Below are 22,790 nucleotides of genomic sequence, written 5' to 3'. Positions count from 1 at the left end.
TGAATAAGATTGAGAGCTTTGTAAAACAGTGTTATTTAACTGGTATTTTAAAGGCTGGTTGTGACTAGGAAACACATCAACATTAAGAAGTTGAAGTACCTGGCAAGGAACAGAGAAGTTTGGGGGTTTAGCAAGATGGAGATTTCTCTAAAACAGAAACTCACTTCTTCTTGTAACCATTTGCACTTAAATATCTCTCAAACTGTAATTTTTGGATGACTTTCTGAGTGAAGGGAAATGCAATTCTCCCTCCCTATTTGTGGATGGGGAGCAGAGACACAAAAAGAATAGGGTTAGCAGGGGAGAGGAGGGGTTGTTCTTACACAGACGGATGTAAACAGACATATGGATGTAAGTGGTTGGATGAAGGCTAGCTCTGGCCTAGAAGAGTGTAGTGGTGTCAACTCTAGGCTGTGTCCCAGAGGATGTGCCTTGCTCTTGGTATATCAGTTCAGGCAAAGCACCAGTAAGATCCTTTTTTGGCTTCCAGTACAGAACATGCTTGCGTCTGGGGTGAGTGGCTGGATCTCTCAGATGAGTGCGCCCAACTGTACAGACATGCCTCAAGTTACTTTTTAGTGTTCACAGGGTGAAAAGGGAATACATTAAGTTCTCCTTTAACCTGCATAAGTGCTGGCTCAACTGATTAGCATCTATCTTCTTTATTTGAATGTGCATGTTGGCCTTTACACATATGTATTGTTAATCTTGCTGTGTCTGTGATATTAACTTGGATAATATCAAAATAATTTTAGGTAAGTGCTTTGGGTTTTGCTTGGCTTTTGTTTGTTTTGAATAGGAAAGAAGCTAGCCCTCTTCTGCTTGAATTGCTAATCTTGGGTAACTGAGTGGTTTTATTGTGGGCTCTTAAAACATTGGTGAATTTTTTTCCAAAGGGTTTTGAGTAAAAGGAACCTTCTGTAAGAGACTATTCCTCATATTCTGTATAACATTAAAAAAAAAAATCTTTCCAAGTGTATGTTGGTACCTCTATACTCATGATACATTTGGCTGGGCTTTTCCTCCTTAAATTCATTGAATCAAAGCAATAATATAAATCTAAGTTTTTATTCATCAACTTTTCTTCAAGGTTTGTAATTTGCTGGAATTAAATAGGGAATCTGGGAATAACACATGATCATAGATATAGTACATATCATGCAGGCTTATTTCCAGAATGTCAGTGGAGGGTTATATTAAATCCTTTTGTTTTGCTGTAGTATGATTACAAAGATTCTTTTGTAGCTTGGGACATTGAGTCTAAAAGCAGGAAATATGAGAGGTATCTGGCAAGAGAAGGTAATGTGAATTTAATTCTAGCATTGCTGTTGTTCTTAACTATGTTCTGATTGGTCAGCAAGATCTGCAAAAAAGTCTCGGTCATGACTGTATGACTTTGAATACCTATCAGGAAGAAGAGCAATCTGGGGTCACAGTGCTTTAAATACTGTCAGTTAGGCCTCAGGAGAGACTAGATGTGTTGCAGTTACCAGAGAGAAGAAAATGTAACTAACTGCATTGAGATGGACATTTCTTTTTTCCTTTTTCTTTTCTTTTTTTCCTCTTTTCAGCTAAACTAAGTTCAGTTTAGGATGGTCTTTAAAACCTTAACATTAATGAAGAATGACAATCAAGTAGTGTCTATAGAAGAAGAAAAAAAAACCCCAAATATTAGTTTTGTGTGCCTGATATTCCTTTCCCAAATAGTTGGAGAGATGAGAACTTTAGCCTGCATTCATGTATTAGTCACTCATGAAATAGTCATTTCAGCTATTCAGGAATTAACTGTGTGTTATTGGTACAAATTTTATTTTATTTTAGATAGGGGCCATTGCAGGATTGGGCTGAGATTTATAGTCACTGGAAGAAACTACTTTGAGTAGCCACATACCTCATCTGCTTTTGAAGGTGTGCCTGTGCTAGCTGTACACAAGTATCTAGTAATTTCTGGGCCTGTTAAATCCCTGCTTTATACCTCAGAGTTCGTAATATTTTGCAGGATGTACAGACTATGCTGATAATTAAATATTTGCAATATATGAATATATATCACGTATATTTGTATTGTTGCAGTTTTAGCTGTTATACTGACTAAAAAGTGACAGGCTTGTCATGATTTTGTCTTCAAAGAAAGGCTTATTCATTTTCAAAAACCTTTTTTCTGGTCACTGTATCCAGGCTGATGCCAGGTCCATGCACTTTAGGGGAGTGTTAGGTGGCTGTTCAGTAGGGTATTACTTCATGCTAAAAAGGGAATAATACTGGTGTTCTTGGTTCCACACAGATGGTTCCAGACAGGAAGAAGTGGAAGGTGAACTCAGTGAAGAAGAACGCTGGTTTGGAAATTCTTCAGAAACTCCTTCAGAAGCATCATATGGAGAAGTCCAGGAGAACTTTAAATTGTCTCTTGAGGACAGAATCCAAGAGCAGTCCACTTCCCCAGATACTTCTTTGGGAAGTGCAACTCCTAGCAGCAATGCGGCGGAGCTGGGATCCATTGAAAATGAGGCATTAAGGGACACATTACAGAGCAAAGAGCACCTTTCTCCTGATGTGTCATCTCTGTGTGAAGAAGAACCTCCTGGTCCAAATAAGCCACTGAGTAGTAACCTGAGGCGGCTACTGGAGGCTGGCTCCCTCAAGCTGGATGCTGCTGTTACAGTCAATGGCAGAGTCGAGTCCCCGGTAAATCTTGGCTCAAATCTCTCCTTCTCTCCACCTGTTCATCATGCCCAGCAGCTAAGTGTTCTTGCCAGAAAGCTTGCTGAGAAACAGGAACAAAGTGACCAATACAATGCAAGTAGTCACTTTATATGGAATCAAGGTAAGTGGTTGCCAAACTCAGCCACCACCTGTGGTTTGTCCCCTGATTCAGCTATCCTGAAACTGAAAGCCGCAGCCAATGCTGTTCTGCAGGACAAATCTCTTTCAAGGACTGAAGACACTCTAAGATTCGAATCCTTTTCCTCACCTTTTAGTTCTCAGTCAGCCAGCTCCACGTTAGCAGCTTTATCTAAGAAAGTGAGTGAAAGAAGCATGACTCCTGGGCAGGAGCACCCGCCTCCGGCTAGTTCTTTCCTTTCTCTGGCTTCCATGACCTCTTCAGCTGCCCTTCTCAAGGAGGTTGCTGCAAGGGCTGCAGGCACCCTGTTGGCTGAGAAGAAATCCCTGGTTGCTGAGGATCCCCTGAAGCTTTCAGAGATGAAGCAAGAGAAAGCAACTCCACCACAGTCTTTGGAATTATTGTTACTACCAGTCCCTAAGGGAAGAGCATCCAAACCCGCTAGTACAGGTATGGATACAGTTTGAGCCACATTCCAGTAAGTGAAATGTATTTATTTTCCTATAGGCTTATATAACATCTCTTCAATGGGTCTGGATTTGGTTTGATTCCATGTATTATGAGAAGAATAAGAAATAGGTACTTTAGGTAAGCAATAGAAAAGCTTTTAAAAATACCACTTGAAGACCAAACTGTCACAAATGTTCCCATATTTGAAAGATATGAGTATGCAGTTCAGTGGTGTGGGTTTTTTTTTGTTTTGTTATGTTTGGGGGTTTTTTTGTTCCATACAATGGTATTTCCCCCTCTTACGAAGTTCAGAATAAGCCCACAAAAAATATTTAATGGAGAATATCAGAGAGTCCCTGTTAGGGAGCTCACGCTATCAGTGAGCATGTACAAAACTAGTGCTTTTGAAATATTGGACAAGGGAGAATTCTCCCTCCTGCTGTCTGTATCACAAATGGACTTTTGTATAATCACTTACTACCCTGTCCTAATTTACTAGACTATATTATTATGTTGCCACTTTTCATTAAAATTTTTTGCAGCAGTTCAGTATTTTACAATCCTGTGTCATTAAGAAGAAAAAAAAAAAAGGGGGAATTGCATCTCTAATTTACACAACAAGAACCATTTTACACTTCTGACTTCCCTCCACCAGTTCCAGCTGTCAGCAGTCAAGGAATTAGGCTTATAGGGAATATGCAGAAACAGTCTTGGCAAGAACTGGCAAGCCATGCAGGGAAATTTAAATGATCCATGTTCAAAATAAGGAAAAATAAGATTTCTTTCATCTCTTTCTATAAAAAGTTCATATCATGGATTTATATTTCTGGTAGAACATAAAGCTTCAGATGTTGTCAAAATGCCTGGAGTGGCCTTCTGCTGCAGAGGGGAAGGATGCATGTCAGCTATCTTCACAAGATGCACAAAGTAGTTGGGTATATTAGAGCTTTATCAAGCTGAGTTTTATCAGGAATACTAGCTTGACTGTACAGGTGTAGCAAGCCAGTGTACAAACATGAAGCCTAACATGGACGTTGTATAACTGCACTGCCGTCTTTCTGACCTAGCCTTTTCGTTCAGAGATATTATGAGGTCTTGTCTATCCCTGTGCAGTAAAAACTTATAGCGTAGAAACTATTGGATGGACAGCAATGCTCATTCCTCCCTTGGAAGAAAAGAGAGAGGGAGGGATGCAATGAGGTGCAACTGGTACCAGTTTCTTGCTCTGAGTTACATGTGTTCTACAAATGCTTTGCTGGTGTGTTTTGCCAAGGTGATTAAAGTGGCAAACTATTCTTGGCATGGGTCTGGCCTAAGGTTTTCATTAGTTTATGTTACTCCAAAAAGGACTTCATCTAAGCTAAATCAAGAAAAGGTCCTTTTGTGTGGGAATAGGACTACCCACGCTGGCTGCACCAGTGTGACTGTGGGCGTTAATTTATTGTAACTTTCCCCATGAAGACCAACCTTCATATAAGAAAGGCAACAATGTATAGAAAAGGAGTAAGGTTAATTTATTTGAAGTTGTTAGTTTATTTCCTGCTGGAGAAAAAGCTGTTCACGTCAGAAGTTTTTACTGGGGAAAAGTAAATGGTTGTAGTAAAATCCAGGTTCTGTGTTTGACCAACAAACTGTGGGATTTGTCTGTGCGGCTCATACTAGCGGAGCGCTCTGTACCAGTGGGCAATTGTGCTGGTAGTACCGGCACTTTATAAACTAGCTCTGATACAGCAAATTCCTAGCAACTATTCTCTTTGCTGAAGGCCCAAGCATACTGTGCTGTGAAAAGATAACAATGGGGGCTGACTGCCTCAGGTCTTTGGTAACCAAGGAACAACTATTCATTTTTTATAATATATGGGACTAGTATCCCAAGAGGAAGGGTGTTTCCTTTCAGTTCATACACACTGGGCCAATGCCAGCTGGCATCCAAGCAAACTTCATAGTGCAATGTTCATAACAAAAGTTCTTTAAGTCCATTTTCTGATATGCTATTAAGTTTTTCCTTTCTAAATAATTAACCGACTGAAACTAAAAAGCAAGCTGTTGGTTGGTGTATCTGGATGTTGATTATGGACAGCCAGGTGCCTTGATTCCTTCAGTCACAGAGAAATGCAGCTTGCAAAAAGAGGTCACTGTTTAGTAACCTTTGATTGAAGATTTCATTTCTGTAAAAGTTAAGTAGGGCAGCTGAGCCTGTATATTCGCCATGAAAATAAATGCCACACGTTCCTGATTCCTTTTGCACCTACAGCCTTATGGCACTAAAAGCAGAAAATATTATTTCACTTTATAACATTTTATCTTTTTGTGTGTGTCTGATTGCTCCTTGAGACGTGGGTTTTTTTTGTCTTGTTCCCAGAGACATCTTTTCCCAGTAGGCGTAGCTTGACAGGTGGTTTTATCCCTTCTCACACTTTGAATGTTTAAGGCACTGGTGAGTTTGCTTTGTTGTGGTGGATCTGATTCACTTACCCACCAGCAACATGTGGCTTTGATTATGAGATCAATACTCAGTGAGGTTAATTAGATGTCTACAAGTAAGGAACAGCAAAGATGGAGGCTATTTAAAGAGGAATATGTTTATACAAGAGTATGCCTGCTGTTCTTTTGTCCACCATGTTAAGCTATTTGCTTAGAATTATTACAGGCAAGAAGCTGGACCCATGGCTTATCAGAGTGTAGACACCTCTGAAACTGTGTGTCAGGTTTGGTGGACCTAGCCATTACTTGCATAGGCTATAGTAAAGTGGTACAGAGAAGACTAACTTTTCTATCAATCTGTTAGTATTGCCAATTTTATAAGATGCTTGTGTGTTTTGGATGAAATTTAAAAAGGAAGCCTGGAATCTGCAGTAAAGTTCTGATGTTGTTTTTGAGAGTGTGGATGGCAAACCCTTCTTTTACTGACTGAATGCTTGTTTGGTGTAACTTTTTGCCTGCAATGCTTGCCATTTTGTTCCTGAAACTTTTTTGGGAAGCACTGGCTGATTCTCTCCTCACTGGTGTCACTCTTTCCAACTAATTGACACTGTGTGACATGAAATAGACTTCAGTATAAATGAAGGAAAGCTGTAAGCCCGCAGTTTTTTTTCTTAGGCTGAGGTTTATGTAGTAAAAAGCTAACATAGTTCAGCTTTGGAGAGCGTTGACATAATTACTGTGTGCCATTAATTGTCATTGTTATTGGTGAAGTCACAAACATTCAGGCCAGTTCTTTGTATATTTTGTAACTTGCTAAATTACTTTTGATCCATCTTATTTGCAGATTTATTTTTAATGGGGTGGAAAACAGGTAATAGCTTGTTACCCATTTCTTTTTTGATCCTTTGTGATGATAACCAGAGGCTGGAGAAAAGATATGATAGAAGGAAGAGAAATGATAGGTAAAAATGCTACCAATATATTTTCTCCTGTGGTTTGTCTTTCTCCTGCCTTTTGGGAAGAAGTAAGTAAAGATATTTAAAAACTGAAACACAAGCAATTATAGGGTTTGGCTTTGGCTTACAATTTAGAGGTGCAGAGAGGGGAACAGTTTGATAATATGTTGACTGTGATAGAATATTTCACAAGGAGAATTTCTGAACTTGCAGAAGTGCTTGCTTTGACAATGTGTCCTTTTTTGTACTTAAGTAATGACTACCTAATCAGTTGAATTACAGTGGTTTTGTTTCCTACCTAATAGCAAGAATTGTATTTTTAGGATATGACAAATCTTTCTGGAGCTTTTTATCACTTAGTTCCTCATCAAGGGAATTTGATGTTTGCTCTGTCCTTATCAGTAGGAAATAACTGATAATAATGAGATTAAATATTCTGAGAGAAATTCCAAATAGCAGGATGCACATTGCTGAGCTCTGAACATTTGAAAATAGTCTGTCTTTTATACTGAGGAAAAAGGCTTCCAATTCGACAGTAATAGTAGGCCTTTCTTTATAATAAGCAGAGAAAATCGTGGTGAGAGGATGACTGGATGGTTAGTTGTGTTAAGTCAGCAGCAGGAATTTCTCTTTTCTTCAACCTTGAGGTGGTTCCACACTCAGCAGACTAGCCATATTTGCCTGATAAATGCCACCAAATCCTTTTTTTATCTTAGGTGAATTGGGCAGTAAAGCAGAGTGCAAACATTTAGGAAGGCAATAGATTTAAAACCCTGGCAACTAGACGAGCAGAAGGAAACCCACGACCTGAAGAACCCTGATGGCTGAAGTTGCAGCAGCATCTGCTCGAGCCATAACTAAACAAGTTAAACAGCAGGGGTTCTGAAGTCATTCACTTCTGGAGTTAAGTATATCTGATATGCAATACCAGTGTGCTTTTCAGTTAAGTTGTGGATTGTTCTGTGCTTTATATCCCACTCCTCTGCTGGCTAACTATCAGATATGGAAATGTATAAATTTTTAACAGTTAAGTGTATTTTCCATACCCTACTACAACTGGCCTTTGATAGGAAATGAAGCTGCAAAGTGATGATTATGAGAGACATCCATCTCAGTTCAGTTAAATTATAAGGAACATTAGGACCAGGTGAGATAGAGTAGCATCCCCTACTGATTAGCCAAAGGATGTTTGGGACATTAACCTTTATAAATTATGGTGACCTTTCTCAGAGGGAGAATAATTAGATTAAGGGGAAAAGGGATATGCAGGGGGTAGGAACTGGAATTTCTGGTACGTGTTGTTGTTTAACTGATGTGTCTCTTTGCAGATGAAATTCTAGCATTGAAAAATGGTATCTTGAGTATGTTTACAAGGGGAAAGTATTCGACAAGTGGCTGTAAAGGATCCTCTCTTTTTCTTCCCCCCTTCTGCTAAGCCTCAGAAGAAGAAGGAGGAAAACCTTTCCAGTGTCCGATCTGTGGTTTGGTTATCAAGAGGAAGAGTTACTGGAAACGGCACATGGTGATTCATACAGGTTTGAAAAGTCATCAGTGTCCACTCTGTCCATTTCGCTGTGCACGCAAGGACAATCTCAAATCACACATGAAGGTAAGGGAAATGTTTCCTGACAATCCAAACACTTGAATCATCAATCAAACCTGTTTGATATGCATTTGCAAGAACAAAATTTCCCTAGCTGTGCTACTAATGATGCATTTAAATAAAGAGACCATAAAACCAGAAAGAAATAACTTTTTCCCCTTTGCTTGCCTTTCCATTTTATGCAGTGTGGAAACTGTCTTGCGTTATGTCAGCTTGGTGCAGCACAAGCTGTCTGTGACCAGTTTAGTTCTGGACCCGGAACCACTAGAAGCAGGGATGTTAGCTGAGATGTGACACCATGCAAACTCAGCAGTGCTGCTTTTCGGGATGCCAGCTAGTGTCTCTGTGTGCCGTTGCATCACACTAAGTGGGCATACCAAGTTGGGCAGTACTAGCAGGGGTTCTCCCCATTACTTTCTATAGACAGGCCTGCAGTTTTAACTTTTTTCTTGCTCTAGCTTTTAACTGCAGGCATTTCAGCAGTGAGGGATCCAAAATAAAATGAACGACAGATTAGACTGTAACATATTGTTTTCAGATGTTTCTGTTAAGTTTAAAGAGTGCTTTTAACTCAGCCTAAGTTTTAGGCTGAAACTGAAAATGACCTTTTGAAGGAAGAAACATCCGTGTTGATGTGGAAAAACATAAAAATGTAAAGAAACTCTGTCTGCTTAGCTGAAGCACTACATGGCTGCAACATACAAAGTGCCTGGCCTTGCAAGCTGTAGAACATGCTTGGTGAAGGAAAAATGGTACCTGTCCCATTAGCACATGGACGAAGAAGCTGAAGTGCAAAAAGTTTCCCTTGTTAATGCAGTTGAGCCTTATAATAACAGTAAAATGTTTTATTATAGTTATTTTGTCTGTTTTAGACATATGTGTCTAATAGAGTACGGGGCTGGTGTGGAGGGGGACAGAAATGCCTGGTCAGCTTTTATATGTGCTATTGCAGAATCTGAGGTCACTAGAGAGGAGTCTAACCTTGCTTACACCCAAGTAACTATTCCCTTCAGTGTAAATGATTTCAGATGATTCCACTAACCACAACAGCAGACCTTACTGTATTTCAGGTCCTTCCTAGGTCTGAAATCATGATCCTAAAGTCTGAAGGCTCATCCCTTAACTCTTCTGCTGTGGATCAATGCAGTATTCCAGGGCATCCTTGGTGTATCATGCTAATCCTTATCAAGTAGGAATAGGTTTGGTGTTTATGGCTCTTTCTCTTAGGACTTGGTGTTCCATGTTGACTAGAGGGTTCAGATGGCTGCCCCCTTCCTCCCCCTCCACCCCCCACCCCCCCAAAGGAGATTAATAGAATGGGAACACAACATGATAAAAAGTTGGGGGGGTTTTGTTTGTTTGTTTTCAGTGTTGACAGCCTGCATAGAAGCATGCACCACCTAAAAGTTTGCTATTCACTGGTAAAGACCTGTTGTTTTCTCCTGCTTTGTAAAGGGCATCCCTATTATTCCCTGCAGAAATTCTTGTTCTCTGCTTTTTTTTGCCTTTTTGGAATTGTTGTTTGCAGGTTTGAGGGCTTATCCCTTCCTTTTTGGCATGGTGATTTCCATAGACAGTCACAGGTAGTACATTGGAGAAATTAAGGGCTTTTTCACTGTCTCTGTGGTATCAAATTGATGGCTGTCTGAAGCCCTTGTGCTCTTTTCTACTCCCCATCTAACATAAACACCTTCATTAACTGAGCCCGTGTCATCTTAAAACAGACCCCTCATACAAACATGTAACATGTAGTGTTAATTATTTGGTAATATAGTAATTATTACCAAGTAATGCTCAGTTAGACATCATTGAGGTCAGAGGCAGGCCCAGAGCTACCTGACACAACCTAAGAGATTACAGCCTCCTTTAGCCTTACTATGGAGGTAAGATCTGAAGTCTCCTCAGTCAGTGCAGTCCAGCCATGCAGGTCATGGTGGACCTAGTGGTCTTTGCTGGTAAAACTGCTCCCTATTTAAGATGAAGGCAATTGTCTTACAAAACTAGACTCCCTGTAGTTGGTCTTTTGTACTTATTATAGTCTTATGGACAGATGTAAAGAATCACAAGTACAAGATTCTGAAAGATAACATTTTACCTTAATTTCAGTGGGTTTCATACACTTTTCTCAACTAAGCCATTCGTAAAAATATTTAATATCACATCAAAATTGAGGCAGGTGAATGAGGTGGGAGCATGTTAGTCATGAGTCCAACAGTGGCAGGTGTAACTTGAATTCCCTTTGGAGAAAGTACAAATTGATAACAAGATTAAATATAAAAAAATATCAGATTTCTTTTCTCATTATAAAAAAGTGCTGCTTTTAAATCTGTATGTAAATAAGTATAAGGTCATAATAACGGACACATATATAAACCAACAGTGTTCCGAATGGGATGAATACACATCAGAAATGGTACAGCACAGCTGGGACCTACATAGGATGCAGTGTTCTCGTTAAGCAAGTAGGATGTTTCAGTTTTCTTCGTTGTCCTAGGATCCTTTGGGAGCTACCTGGCCTTATCTCTTTCCTGACAGGCAACCCACAAAGGTAGAGCTGCCTCGAGCTCTCCATCCCTCTCTCCCTCCCCATAAGGCAGCTGTAGCTGCAGGTGAAGACACATTTTTCAAAACCAAAAAGGCTACTCAAAATTAGGGTACTAGGCTGGTGTTTGTGATTCATGATAAGCCAATTTTTGTTCTAGGATGCTATCATAAGCCAAGCTTTCTCCTTTATGCTGCTCTTCAGGTTTTATATTCTATTGATAAGGATGACAGACAAAACCTGTTGAGGTGTTTTGTCCAGCAGCAGTCCTCAAAATCTAATAGCGTTGTCTTTGTAGGCAGCATAGCCCTGAGCTCAAGCACTTCCTCTTTTTTCTAGGTTCTTGTAGGCATTTCCACTGAAACTGGTCATCTAGAATTTAATTTCCATGTGTGGTTTGTGTGTGTCTCCACATGGGCTTTCCTTATTGTGTGTATCTTTAGGTTAAAAAATAACAACAACTATATTATATAAATACTGTCATTTTACGGTAATTATAACATGTCAAACTGATTGACGCAGCACACAACTTTGCCAGCATTTTTGGTGTCTTGTCCCCTGCTAGAGAAAATCTTAAGCTGGATTAATTCCAGCCGTGGTCATATTCAGATCTACGTGTGCTACCCACCATGTTGATGAAGGATTCTTCCAGTAAGGGCACTTTGCCAGGACCAACTCACAACTGGAGGTGAGGAAGTGAAAGGCAAGAAGGGAAGCAGAAGGAAAGTTTCCACACAGGCACACAATGAACAAGGGACGCTGAGTAGACTGCCTTTTAAGGAACACAGTGTTATCTGTAATTGTTATATGGCATTTAGATTCCACAGTGATAGGCACCTTGGAAAAATCCTAAAATAGGCACAGTACAGAATTGTATTAGTCTGTTTTGGAGACAAGTTATAGTACATGCATAACTACAAGTTTTGGCCCGTATTTCCAGGAATCTAGGGGTAGCATCACAGGACCTGATTCTGGTATCATAGCATGGTTTCCAGGGGCACTGAGAATACTGAAAATTAAGCTGTATGAAATGAATGGGTAACTGAGGGAGGTATCTTGTCAAAGCAGGCAGCAAGGGTTATGCTTGAGTCTTTATCTCTGTTTATCTAAACATATATTCAGTTGGATTATGTTGTTTTCTTCTTGAGAGAGACTATCTTATGTACTACTTCTGCAGAAAGCAACAGAAAGGGATGGTGTAATGCAGCAAGATGTATTCAGGCTTTTCTGTTTTTCCTGGTAGGGATTAAATTTACCTCAGAGCAATACCACAAGCATCAGTCAGACTTCAGCCAATTGGTGCGTTTGGATCATGCACATATCTTCCTCAGCAACTGGTGGACGGATAGGCTGTGAGATCATACAGATACATTCCAAGAAAGCAACAGGATATTAGCCTGAGCACTTGGAAGGGGGCATGAGGAAGAGGAGCATATGGCCAAAAATAATATCTATAAATGTTCCCTGTGCTGCTATATAGACGTAAGGCAGAAATGGGTGAGCCAGCTCTTCTAGCAGTGGAAAAGAAGGTTGGCATTGTGAACAGGTGCTGAAGCATGGTGGTATAACAGAAAATCAGGAAAATGAAGATTACGCTTAACAGAAAAGATAGATGCAGTGGCAGGCAGGTTGTGTGATGCCCAACCATGGGATCTTCCTGCTTCTGTTGCTTATGAAGAGGGACCATGTAGTGAGATCTTAGTTTAATATTCCTGTGTAATATGAAGAGGGTTATAACCAGCCTCCTGATTAGGGAGAGGCTACTAATTACATGATAGCAGAAATATGAAAAGGCTCTGAAGAATGTGGCCAGGTCTTCACTACCCCTTAGTGATTTGCTTTTCCCTCTTTCTTCCTCAAGCTAGGGTCAGACAACTGAATATGCATTCCTAATCCATTTTGGTGAAGTGTAGGACAGGTTATTTTAAAGCATCTTCACCATATTGGGAGAAGGATGCTGACTGTGTTTTATGGAAGGGACTTTTGTATTGTTTGGTTTAAGCTAACCTTAAAGAGCCCTGGGAGGTGCCTGTGATTCCATTGCCTCTCTTCAGGCAGGGGAGGTAATGCAAACTCCTACAGCCTTTCAACAGGTGAAATCTGTGCCCTGAGTCTTAGACAGGTACCACAAGTGTCTTCAAATATCTGCCTTTTAATCTTGTCACTTCTTGCATATGAGGCAAGGATAAGACAGGAAATGCATTGATACCTTAAATCTTCAAGAAAAAAAAGAAATTTTTTATTTTTTGAACAACTAGTCCAGTCCAGCCCTGCAAAGAGGCTTCTTTTTATCCCTTTGCTTTCAAGCAAAGCAAGGAAATAATTTCAAAAAGAAAATACTATATAAATAATGCATGTGTCCTGAAGGGAAGGATCATATCAAAACTAGCACCATAGCACTAAACTTTTGAAAGTGCAGTATTTTAAAAATGAGTGAACTTGTCAGGAAAGAGCACGAAGTGAAAAAGCAGAGGGCACATGATAGATGCAAAATGGAGACCTCTCAAGTGTAGTCAAATGCAGCCGCAGAAGAAGGCATTTACTAAAAGAGATTTAAAAAACCCAAACAAACAAAAAAAAACCCACCCACAACCAAAACCTGAAAACCTCAAAGAGAAAAAAATCAGTGGGTAGGCAGGTGTGGCTAAATGGCCAGATTGTAGTTGTTGTTATTTGTAGTAGTTGCTTCAACAGATGCCCCTCATGGAAATGTTAATCCACTTGAAAGTTGGTGAGAAAAATAAAACCTTATAGTAGGCAAAGAAAAAAGTCATAATTAGGTCACAGAAAGTAAGTAAAGACTGAGTAGCCAGAAGCAAATATAGCAGTGAATGGATTCAACACCCCAACTCCCTTATGTTCTGATTTTGCTTAGGGGTGAAGGTTCCCTGTTAAGTCCCACAAAAGAAAGGTGAATGCCAATCCTTCCCTTCCTGAGCCTCATAACTAGAAAGGAGAGTCTGTGCAAAGCATTACCCCAACTTTAAGGAAGGAGAAAAGAGAATATCCACCTCACCAGCACTACAAAATGACAGGGCATGTCTGTGTCACCGTTTCCCTCACCCCTGCTCCTCAGTGTACCCTGTTAGGTGGGATCACATGTGTTCGTGGTACATCTGTACAGGCCAGTGTGTACTTCCCATGACTTATATTGGCTGGTAAATCAGCAGGGAAGTTGTTTTTAAGTATGAAAAGATGATTTAAGAAACTGCTTATGATACTAGAAATACTAGTATGTCAACAAAAGATGTAACATAAAAAAATACCATATACAAATGATACGATATGATAGGGACATGTGGTTTCTGTAAAAGAAAATCATGTGGTCTTCCACTAAGATGTTTTGAGCATGTCAGGAAAATCATGGACTTAAGAATCAGTTGAAATTTATTTGGTTTTTAAAAAAGCCTTTGGCAAAGCTTCTCCCTGAGAAGCTGCCAAATAAATTAAGCAATGTGATGTACTATGGCAAATTAGAAATTCACCAAGAGACAGTAAAACAAAGGGTAGGAAGGAATTAGCAATTTTAAGCATGACAAAAGGCTAACAGAGGGGTATTCTATTATTAAGAGTGGAATTGTGCATATTTTAGCAAATGCGATCTGCACAACATGACTGTGGGTAAGAGAATTGTAGACAATACAACCTTATGTGCACGAATGAAGATTAGAAAAGGCAAACTTTGAAAGGGAATAAAAAAAGGCTGGCTGACAGGTAAACAAGGAGGCAAATGAAGTTATTGACAAATATAAGGTACTGCATCTTGGAAGCAAGAGTCTAATCATGCACCTGGCTGTCTGATATAATGAACTGTAACTACTCAGGGAAAATATCTGAGTATCGTTGTAGACAGTTCAATGAAAACCTTTTCTTGGCATGTGCAGCAGTGGTTAAAAAGTATATTAGATACTTGAATGTCTGTAGAATAAAACAGAAATAACACTGGAAATATTACAATGCTATTATTAACATATGGTATGCTGCCACTTACGATATTCGCTTCTGGTCACTGTATCAAAAATGTATCAGAAATAGAAGGGATTTTAAAAGTTGGCAATGAAAATGATTAGTGGGACGGCAAGAACTCCCTTTGAAGAAAGAAGCTGGGAACAATGGGACTGCCAGGTGTGATCAAAATAATGCATGTGATAGAGAAGATAAATTGAATGGCTTCTTTTTTTCTTTCTTGCAATGTGAGAATGAGGAAGCAGCAAGAGAAACTGAAAGAAACAAATTTTTAAAAAAGAGAAAAGACAATAGATAACTTGTACCCAAGTCCTCAAGCTAGGCCTAAATTTTGTAAGGAGTATATAGTTCTGTTGAAAATTATTGCATACGTCATATCAAGCACACACTGAAAAAAACTGTAGAACCATTAAATATTATTTGAGACTGGGAAGACTGTAGGGTTAAAATAAAGATGATACAAGTACTTTGCACAGTCAAGGAGAATATACACAGTTATATGAAATAAACTCAGAAGGTAGAAGACCTTAAATGTTTGACATAAGTCAAACAGTAGTTTATTAGGATTTTGAAAGAATCATTCTCTGGGAGCAGGTTTGTGCACTGTGGTTTGTTGCAGCGTAAATCAGAGAGATCCAAATCTGGCAGCAGCTGGGCCTAGAGTGGAACTTTGGAGAACACCTGTCAGCTGTCCTCATCTCCTCGTGCCTGTGGTTCTTGCAGCAGCAGCCTAGTCGGTTCTAAAGAGGACATCTGATGGTTTGGGTAGCATTAGCACACTGTAAGACCCATTCCCTGTCTCATGGAGGGAGAAGGCAGCTTTTTGGACTGCAACACTGCATGACCTGAGTCTCCCCTGTGGCTTTCTGTGTAGCTCTACAGGGTTTCTTTTTTCTTATTCTGCACCAACTACTTGCAGCCTTGACTTTTCCCTCTGAATAGCGCAAAATGGCAATTCTTGGCTCTTTTAGCTGCTGTTAAATGAGAAAATAAGGGATAGTTTTTCCTTTAAAGGGTCTTTAACTCTTAGTTTCTATTCCTAATAGTGTTCAAATTTTAAAATAAATATCATTCTCAAAACGAAATAATAATGTGGTTTTTTTATTTTAGCTAACACTGGGAGCTGAATATTGGGCTTGACGTTGTTTCATCTCAGTGTTTCGTAGATCTAAAATTATTCCTTTCAAAACTCTAAATATTTGGGTTTGAGCTCTGTCATTCCTTGGCTGCAAGTTATAAATGTACTTTATTTTATAAGAAATCCATTGGTGATGCTGCTATTGTCTTTGGGCAGGAGAAAAATCCAGATCAGATGAATCAGCTCCCTCTATTCTCATCCATTCTCAAAAGATATTGCAGGGGTGGTATGCCATGCTCCTGGGAAGAGAAGGTGGGCTCCCACACACTTTGTGACCTGACTGCAGCAGTGACAGCCTTCAGAAGGCATCGTATTGATGATTGTGATAAGAGGCCTCTAGAAGAAGTGGTTAAATATGTAGGCAGGGAACTGTTGATTGAAGGGGATCCTGGAGAGAAACCCTGGCACACAGAATCTCAGTGGGTGTAAGAGATAAAGTTGCCATGGTGAGAGTGCTTGCCACCATTAGTATATCTCAATGCTCTTCATGAAGAAGAGTGCTTACATACTGCTGTGCTCACAGACCATCCTGTTTCTAGTAGTGTAGACAGGCAATCTGGTTGGCATTTCTGTTGTAACCTGTTAATATTTAGAATTTATCGTTCCACTATTCTTCTGCAAGGCTGTTGCTTTAAAACTGTCTTAGGTTAGTATTAGCTTCTAATTTTTTTTTGTTGTCAGGTACAATTTTAAGATTCCAGTATTACTTTGTCTGTAAATGTCATGTTTATATGATACTGAGAATGTAATTCTGTAAAGTGGCTGGCCAAGAAAAATTCTCTCCTGCTGTCTGTTTGTTTAGAACCTAATCTCTGGAGCCCTTGAAGAACTACTGAATGAAGAACTAAGCAGACTAATGAAATGTGTCTTCACTGAATGCAAAAAGAGCTAAAAGAGGGACATCTCCCAGCTTCACATTTTAGCAGATCTGAATTGAGGTCCTGTTTCTGTAGAGCTGGGAATGCTGGATACAAGCTTGTGCCTGAATTCCTCTTACTATACACAAAATTAATCAGGGCAAATCTACAACCATGGGAAACTCCAGCCTGAATTTTGACAGATCTGTGTTTGGGAAATGCTGCTGTTACCCCAGAGCTCTGCAGCATCTGTACCAGCACTCTCGGGATCTAGATGTCAGCTCTGAAGGAAACTGGAAAGTGCTGAAAGCCTTAGCTAAAGCTAGGTTCCCAGGCTCCCTGGTGTAGAGCTGAGCTTTGACTAGAGCTGGAGCTCTCAGGGCTTTTGGATTCCCAGGCTACAGCAGTAAGCTTTGGATCCCTGGCACAGCTGGCTGCTTCTAAGCCAAGCTCAGGGAGCGGGGGGTAGAGTGCCACTCAGTAGGGTAAGGGAATTGTGCCTCATTTGCCAAGAGTTCAACAAACCCCTCCATGTTTCAGGTGAAATATTTTGCGTTCAAAAAATTGCCGTTTTCCAACAAAAATCTGTCTCACTGAAATGTTTCCAACCAACTCGAGTCACAAGTGAAAACGAATGTGTGGAGCTCAGTCTGGTGCCAGTTTGTCCTGATCACATGTTCATCAATTAGAAAGGAAAAAAAATGTATGTATTTGCCAGTCTTTCTGCAGGGAGTAGCCCGGAGTGCTACTGTCAGGATTTAAAATTCATTTGTGAAACTATAGGGAAAAAACTTTTCAATATACCTGCCACTGCTATGCTGGCTCAATTATTCCTTCCCTTTCACGAGTACTGTGTTAAACAAGAAATTGTATAATTATATGTATAGAGTTTATATCAATGAGTGTGTCTGTCAAATAATATGTAAACCATTACATATGGACGGATGGAGTTCTCTTCAAAGGGTAATCAGGATCAGGCCTGAGGATACTAGGCATTGTAGTCACACTGGAGCATACAACTTCTATGAGAAAGAACCTGCAGTCAAAATATGAGGACAGTAAGATTAACTGTAATCATTAATTGACTGATAAAATAGAATAAATGGCAAACACCATCTCTCATGTTTGTATTTTATCATAATGGATGTTATTTTGTGGTCGAATTAATTTACAACAAAGTTTTTCAATAGTGCCTTGGTATTGCCAGGTGCTGCGTTTTTGCTCTAACGATACATGAATTGATGATGGACATTGCTATGCGCATTGGTGTTTTGCTGGGTTGCTCTGAACAGCTGTTATTTATGAGGTTGCACAGAATGATCATGCTTAGCAGAACATGTAATAGGGGTGTTTTGGTTTTTGCTTTTTAATCAAGAAAGCTACTGGTTATAGCTTGGAAGTCTTTTTGTGCACTGACAGGTCATCAGGATCCAGTTGTAAGGACTGTTTGATCCAAAGCAGACTTCATGATTTCCATGCCACAGAAAGAGATGTTCCTGTGTTTTTTTTTTTCAATCTGATGTTTATGTTCTTTGACTTATGTTTGTAAGAATCCTACTGTTCTTAGTGCCTGACTTCTTTCCAAGTGCTCAGAATGAAGAGTTCACCCATTAGTTAATTTTTTTTTTTCAAATGGTGTGAGAAGTGTAGAGTTGAGATTTTTGTAATGCTAGTAAACTCTTTTGCTTAATACATGCTTTTATCTTTCACCTCTTTAACCAGGTTCATCAGCACCAAGACAGGGGTGAGACCTTTCAATGCCAGCTATGCCCTTTTACCTCCTCCCGCCACTTCAGCCTGAAACTCCATATGCGTTGCCATCAACATTTCCTCAGGACAGAATCCAAAGTCAAGGAGGAAATACCAGAAACTGAGGTGAAGGGGTCACCACAGCTAAATAGTGACTCCTGCCCAGGACCACAGAGGGAAGGAGGTGGACCTGACCCTACGGGATCAGCATGTCTACCTAAAACACCTGATGTGGCTGGGCAGCCTAGTGGAGGTATTCCACCTTTACTAGTGAAAGAAGAGCCCAAAGATGACAATGGCATCTCAGCTGCACCTTTTGCTCTTAGCACTGTTGACAGAGCTCCCAACAACACAAAGCTGAAAGACTCCTCTGACTTTGTGGCCAATACAGCATCAGCACTATTCAGCCAAGACATCTCTGTCAAGATGGCATCAGATTTTCTCATGAAGTTGTCAGGTAATTAAGCAGGAAAATGCAGCATCAGCTGCTCTTTTATGGGCTAAGAAACACTTTGCTGTGGGTTTGCTAAGTCATGGAATTGCAGGGAGAAAAACATTGCAACTTCTTAACTTATAATTTCTTGTTTCTTTTGATAAGGAGAGGTGCGTGATGGAGGGAAGAGGGGAATTGGTGAGAGAAGAGGGGGATTTTGCTGTTTAATTGCTGGGATTAGGAGTGAGAACTTTTTATCTAGGCTTTCATGTTGTTTGACAGTTACCTTGGCAGATCTCATCTGATGTGTTTTTCAGGCACGCTGAATACCTGTAGTTCTGGTTTGAAATCACTGAGGGACACAAGTGCCCAGCATGTTAGAAAATTCAGCTCTTAAGTTCTCTGCCTTTAACCATCTGTTAAATAGGACCAATAAAGTATGGGTCACATTCATTTGAGAGTAGTATTTGAGGTCTAACTAGTAAATAAGTGTGAAGTATGAACATTACTGCACTACTTGATTAATAAGAGTTTAAAAAAGGTAGTCCTAGAGATTAATGAATAGTTTTTAATTTTTTAATGTTTTAATTGAAATCTACATCTACTGCAAAGCATGTGTTTGTGTTTTCTTTCACTGTCAGATTATTGCTGTGAGACTGATACTCATGTGAGATCCTGAAGTGGAGGTCGTGTTTAGGGTGACTCTGTTATATTTTATGTGCTCTTTTATTGATTTGACTGAACACTTCAGAATTATGGATATGCTGGGGGGATGTTCTATACTAAATGTTTTCAAAATTGGCCTTTAATTTTTAAGGAGAAAGAAGTCAGGAAAAATGTCACTAAAGAAACTTCTATTTCACAAGGAGATGGCAAGTCCCTATGGCAAGTTATAGAGTTTGGAGGTAGAAGATACCCTTTTCAATAGAGCATAATTTGTCGCCTTTTCCTTTAAATAGAATGAAAGTGGCATTTTAGCAAATTTTATTGTAAGGCAAACTAAGGAATTAGCTCTGTCCTAATGCCATTGCCTTGGTGAAACTGCAGCCATTTATTTTGGAAAGGCTTGCTGTCCTCATCTGCTCAGACCTTTATACCTCTGGGATTGCAGTTCTGTGGAGAATCAAGTAGAATGGGTAAACACAAGAAATCAAGCCTTGAGGCTTCATGGAGCCAAGCAGGAAAATGAAAAAGAGCTGAGGACAAGCAGGAAGTGAAATGAGCTGGCATAAATGGTTTGCTGTGTGGATTCGAAGAAGCTACAGAAATCTCGCCTTTAAAAAGAAAAAATAATCCATTGATATAATTTATTATTATGACCAACAAAAAATGAGCAAGTTGATTTGCTTGTACATTTTTTCCTGTACATTTTTTGAGTTTCAAATTTGGACTTTATATGAAATCAATTTTTTATGTTTTCTGACAGCTGTTCCATATATGTTGTTGTTCTGATCCGTGTCTTAAATTTGGGTTGCTGTGCACTAAGTGGCACAGCTGTACTGATCAGTAGATGGTAGTGCTCATGATGGCTGCATGCAGCAAGAATAAGAGCAGAAAGCAGGAGAGGGGGGCAAAGCCTGAAAGCTGAGAAAACATACAAAATTTTGGTGTGTTGTTTTTCATGTAGCAGTTGATGGGGAGCTGTTTACAGTTTGGCAGACAGTCATGTTTTCAATGTCTGATCTATTGGCACCAGAAAAAGGATACAAATGTACATTATTCATGCAAAAGGCCTATGCAGTTATTTTATGGTGACTTACTAAAGGTCTTGAAACCTGACTTGTATGCACTGTTACCTAGCAACATGTTATAAAGTCACTGGGGGAGTGAGATGTATCTGTAATTTTGTATGTGTGCATATTTGGATGAAAATGTACTGCCAGTCACCAAGTTTACTACACAAGAAGAGCAATGGTAAAGGAAAGGAATTTCTTTTCTCCTGAGATTTATATTGTGTTATATACACTTAGCTCAGGCTTTTCTCCATACAGTGTGCATAAATTTAGAGTAGAAGTAATTACCTTTTAGCAAGTTGGCTAAGTATTAGCTGCATTTTTTGACTGCTTGTTCTGCTGAACCGAGTTCCTTTGAGTGATTTCTTTATTATGACACTCTCTTGTTAGGCCCATCAGAACTTCAATTATTGGCCCTACCTTCTCAATGATATAAATCTTTTGACATCTCAAATTGTATATGCCAATTGTAACAGCCAGCACAGATTTGTCGAGACCAAATTATGTCAAAACAATCTAATTTTCTTCTCTGACAGGCCTTGTGGCTAAGAAAGAAGCAGTAGATAGATATATAGACTTCTAGAATTTGGCATGTACTGTTATTGAATATTGATGGTTTAAATGAACATTTATTTTTGCTTCCCAATGTTTATTTGCTGCTCTTCTTCTTGGTTGGTGTCGGTTCATATGCCTCCAGTTTCGTGGGAGACCTCAGGGCCTGTTGGTTTTAATTTCTGTGCAGTTTTCAGCCTCTCCTCTTTCTAAACATGTGACTCAGAGGAGTGCTTATCTCCCTTCAGACCTAAGAGTTACAGTTTCCAGAAGTTTAACTGGTATGCCTAGGGTGAAAGACAGTATAAAATTGGTGTTTATTTACTATTATGAATTTTAAAACTGTATTTTAATAAGCATGTATCTAATATTGACTCTCAGTATTATTTCTGACTGTACAATGCAGTACCTTTCTAGTCTAGGTGAAGTGGATATCAGATGGTTGGAAAACAGTACATTGAAAGTAGTTCACAGTCAAAAGAGATCTGTAAAACATGTGCAACTGTTCAACAAACAGTTGCACAAATATAAAACTAGGAACAACCAGCTAGGTGACAGTTCTGTGGGAAAGGAACAGGAGTTAATGATGTCACACTGGTGCTAAAAGGCAGTCATTGTGCTGGCATGCGTACAGAGAGAAACAGCCTCAAAGAAGGGGGAAACAGTCCTGCTCTTCTCAGTCTTGCTTAAGTCCAAGGTTTTGACACTATAGTTTATGAAGAGTGCAGACCGTTGGAAAGACTTCAAAAGAGAGCAGCAGAAATGACTGGAGGTTTAGAAAACATGTCCCGTGAGGATGGATAAACAGGAGTGAGGTTGTGAAGCCTATAGAGAAGACTAAGGAGAGTCATTAATAAATCTTTAATGGATTAAAAGGTTTGTTGCAGGGAGAAGGAAATAATCTGTTGGTGATTCATCCTAATTAGGACAAAAAAATAACAGGTTAACTGTAGGGTTTAAGTTGGCATTAGGAAAAAGCTTTCCAAAAGTTCACAGAATCACAGAATCCCAGGTTGGAAGGGACCTCAGGAATCATCTAGTCCAACCTTTCTGGGAAGAGCACAGTCTAGACAAGATGGCCCAGCACCCTGTCCAGACGACTCTTGAAGGTGTCCAACGTGGCCGACTCAACCACTTCCCTGGGGAGATTATTCCAATGGGTGACTGTCCTCAATGTGAAGAATTTTCCTCTTGTGTCCAGTTGGAATCTCCCCAAGAGCAACTTGTGTCCATTCCCCCTTGTCCTCTCCACGTGACTCCTTGTAAAAAGGGAACCTCCATCTTCTGTGTAGCTACCCCTTTCAGTACTGGTACATGGTGATGAGATCCCCTCTGAGCCTCCTTTTCTCAAGGCTGAACTAACCCAGCTCTCCCAGCCTATCCTCATTTTGCAGCCTTCCCAGTCCTCTGATCATCTTGGTGGCTGTTGAGGTAGTTAGATCTCTATGATATTTTGGCTGGAGAGATTGTGGCATCTCTGCCATTGGAGAATTTTAAAAACAGGTTAGATAATTACGGGTCAGATATGGTTGATCACGTTTTAGG

The 22,790-nt window shown here is 39.7% G+C and overlaps 1 protein-coding gene across 8 annotated transcripts in view; it reads left to right on the top strand.

Annotated features, from left to right (window-relative positions):
- Positions 1 to 22,790, top strand: part of ZNF827 (zinc finger protein 827) — a 107,243-nt gene that overhangs the window by 23,126 nt on the left and 61,327 nt on the right. For 7 of the 8 annotated variants that reach the window (XR_010372752.1, XR_010372751.1, XR_010372749.1 and 4 more), the window contains exons 2-4: positions 2,285 to 3,292; positions 8,109 to 8,281; positions 18,501 to 18,984. Coding sequence is in view for 3 of the 8 variants with exons in the window: in XM_064450275.1 (XP_064306345.1) it covers positions 2,285 to 3,292; positions 8,109 to 8,281; positions 18,501 to 18,984 (1,665 nt within the window). In the remaining 5 variants the exon portion in view is untranslated. The remainder of the gene's footprint in view (positions 1 to 2,284; positions 3,293 to 8,108; positions 8,282 to 18,500; positions 18,985 to 22,790) is intronic. The other variant, XM_064450276.1, reaches the window with a different exon arrangement.

This window comes from Phalacrocorax carbo, chromosome 4, assembly GCF_963921805.1.
Source record: "Phalacrocorax carbo chromosome 4, bPhaCar2.1, whole genome shotgun sequence".
Taxonomy (NCBI): Eukaryota; Metazoa; Chordata; class Aves; order Suliformes; family Phalacrocoracidae; genus Phalacrocorax; species Phalacrocorax carbo.
The sequence above is the reverse complement of the archived record's forward strand: the minus strand, read 5'-3'. Positions and strand labels throughout refer to the sequence as shown.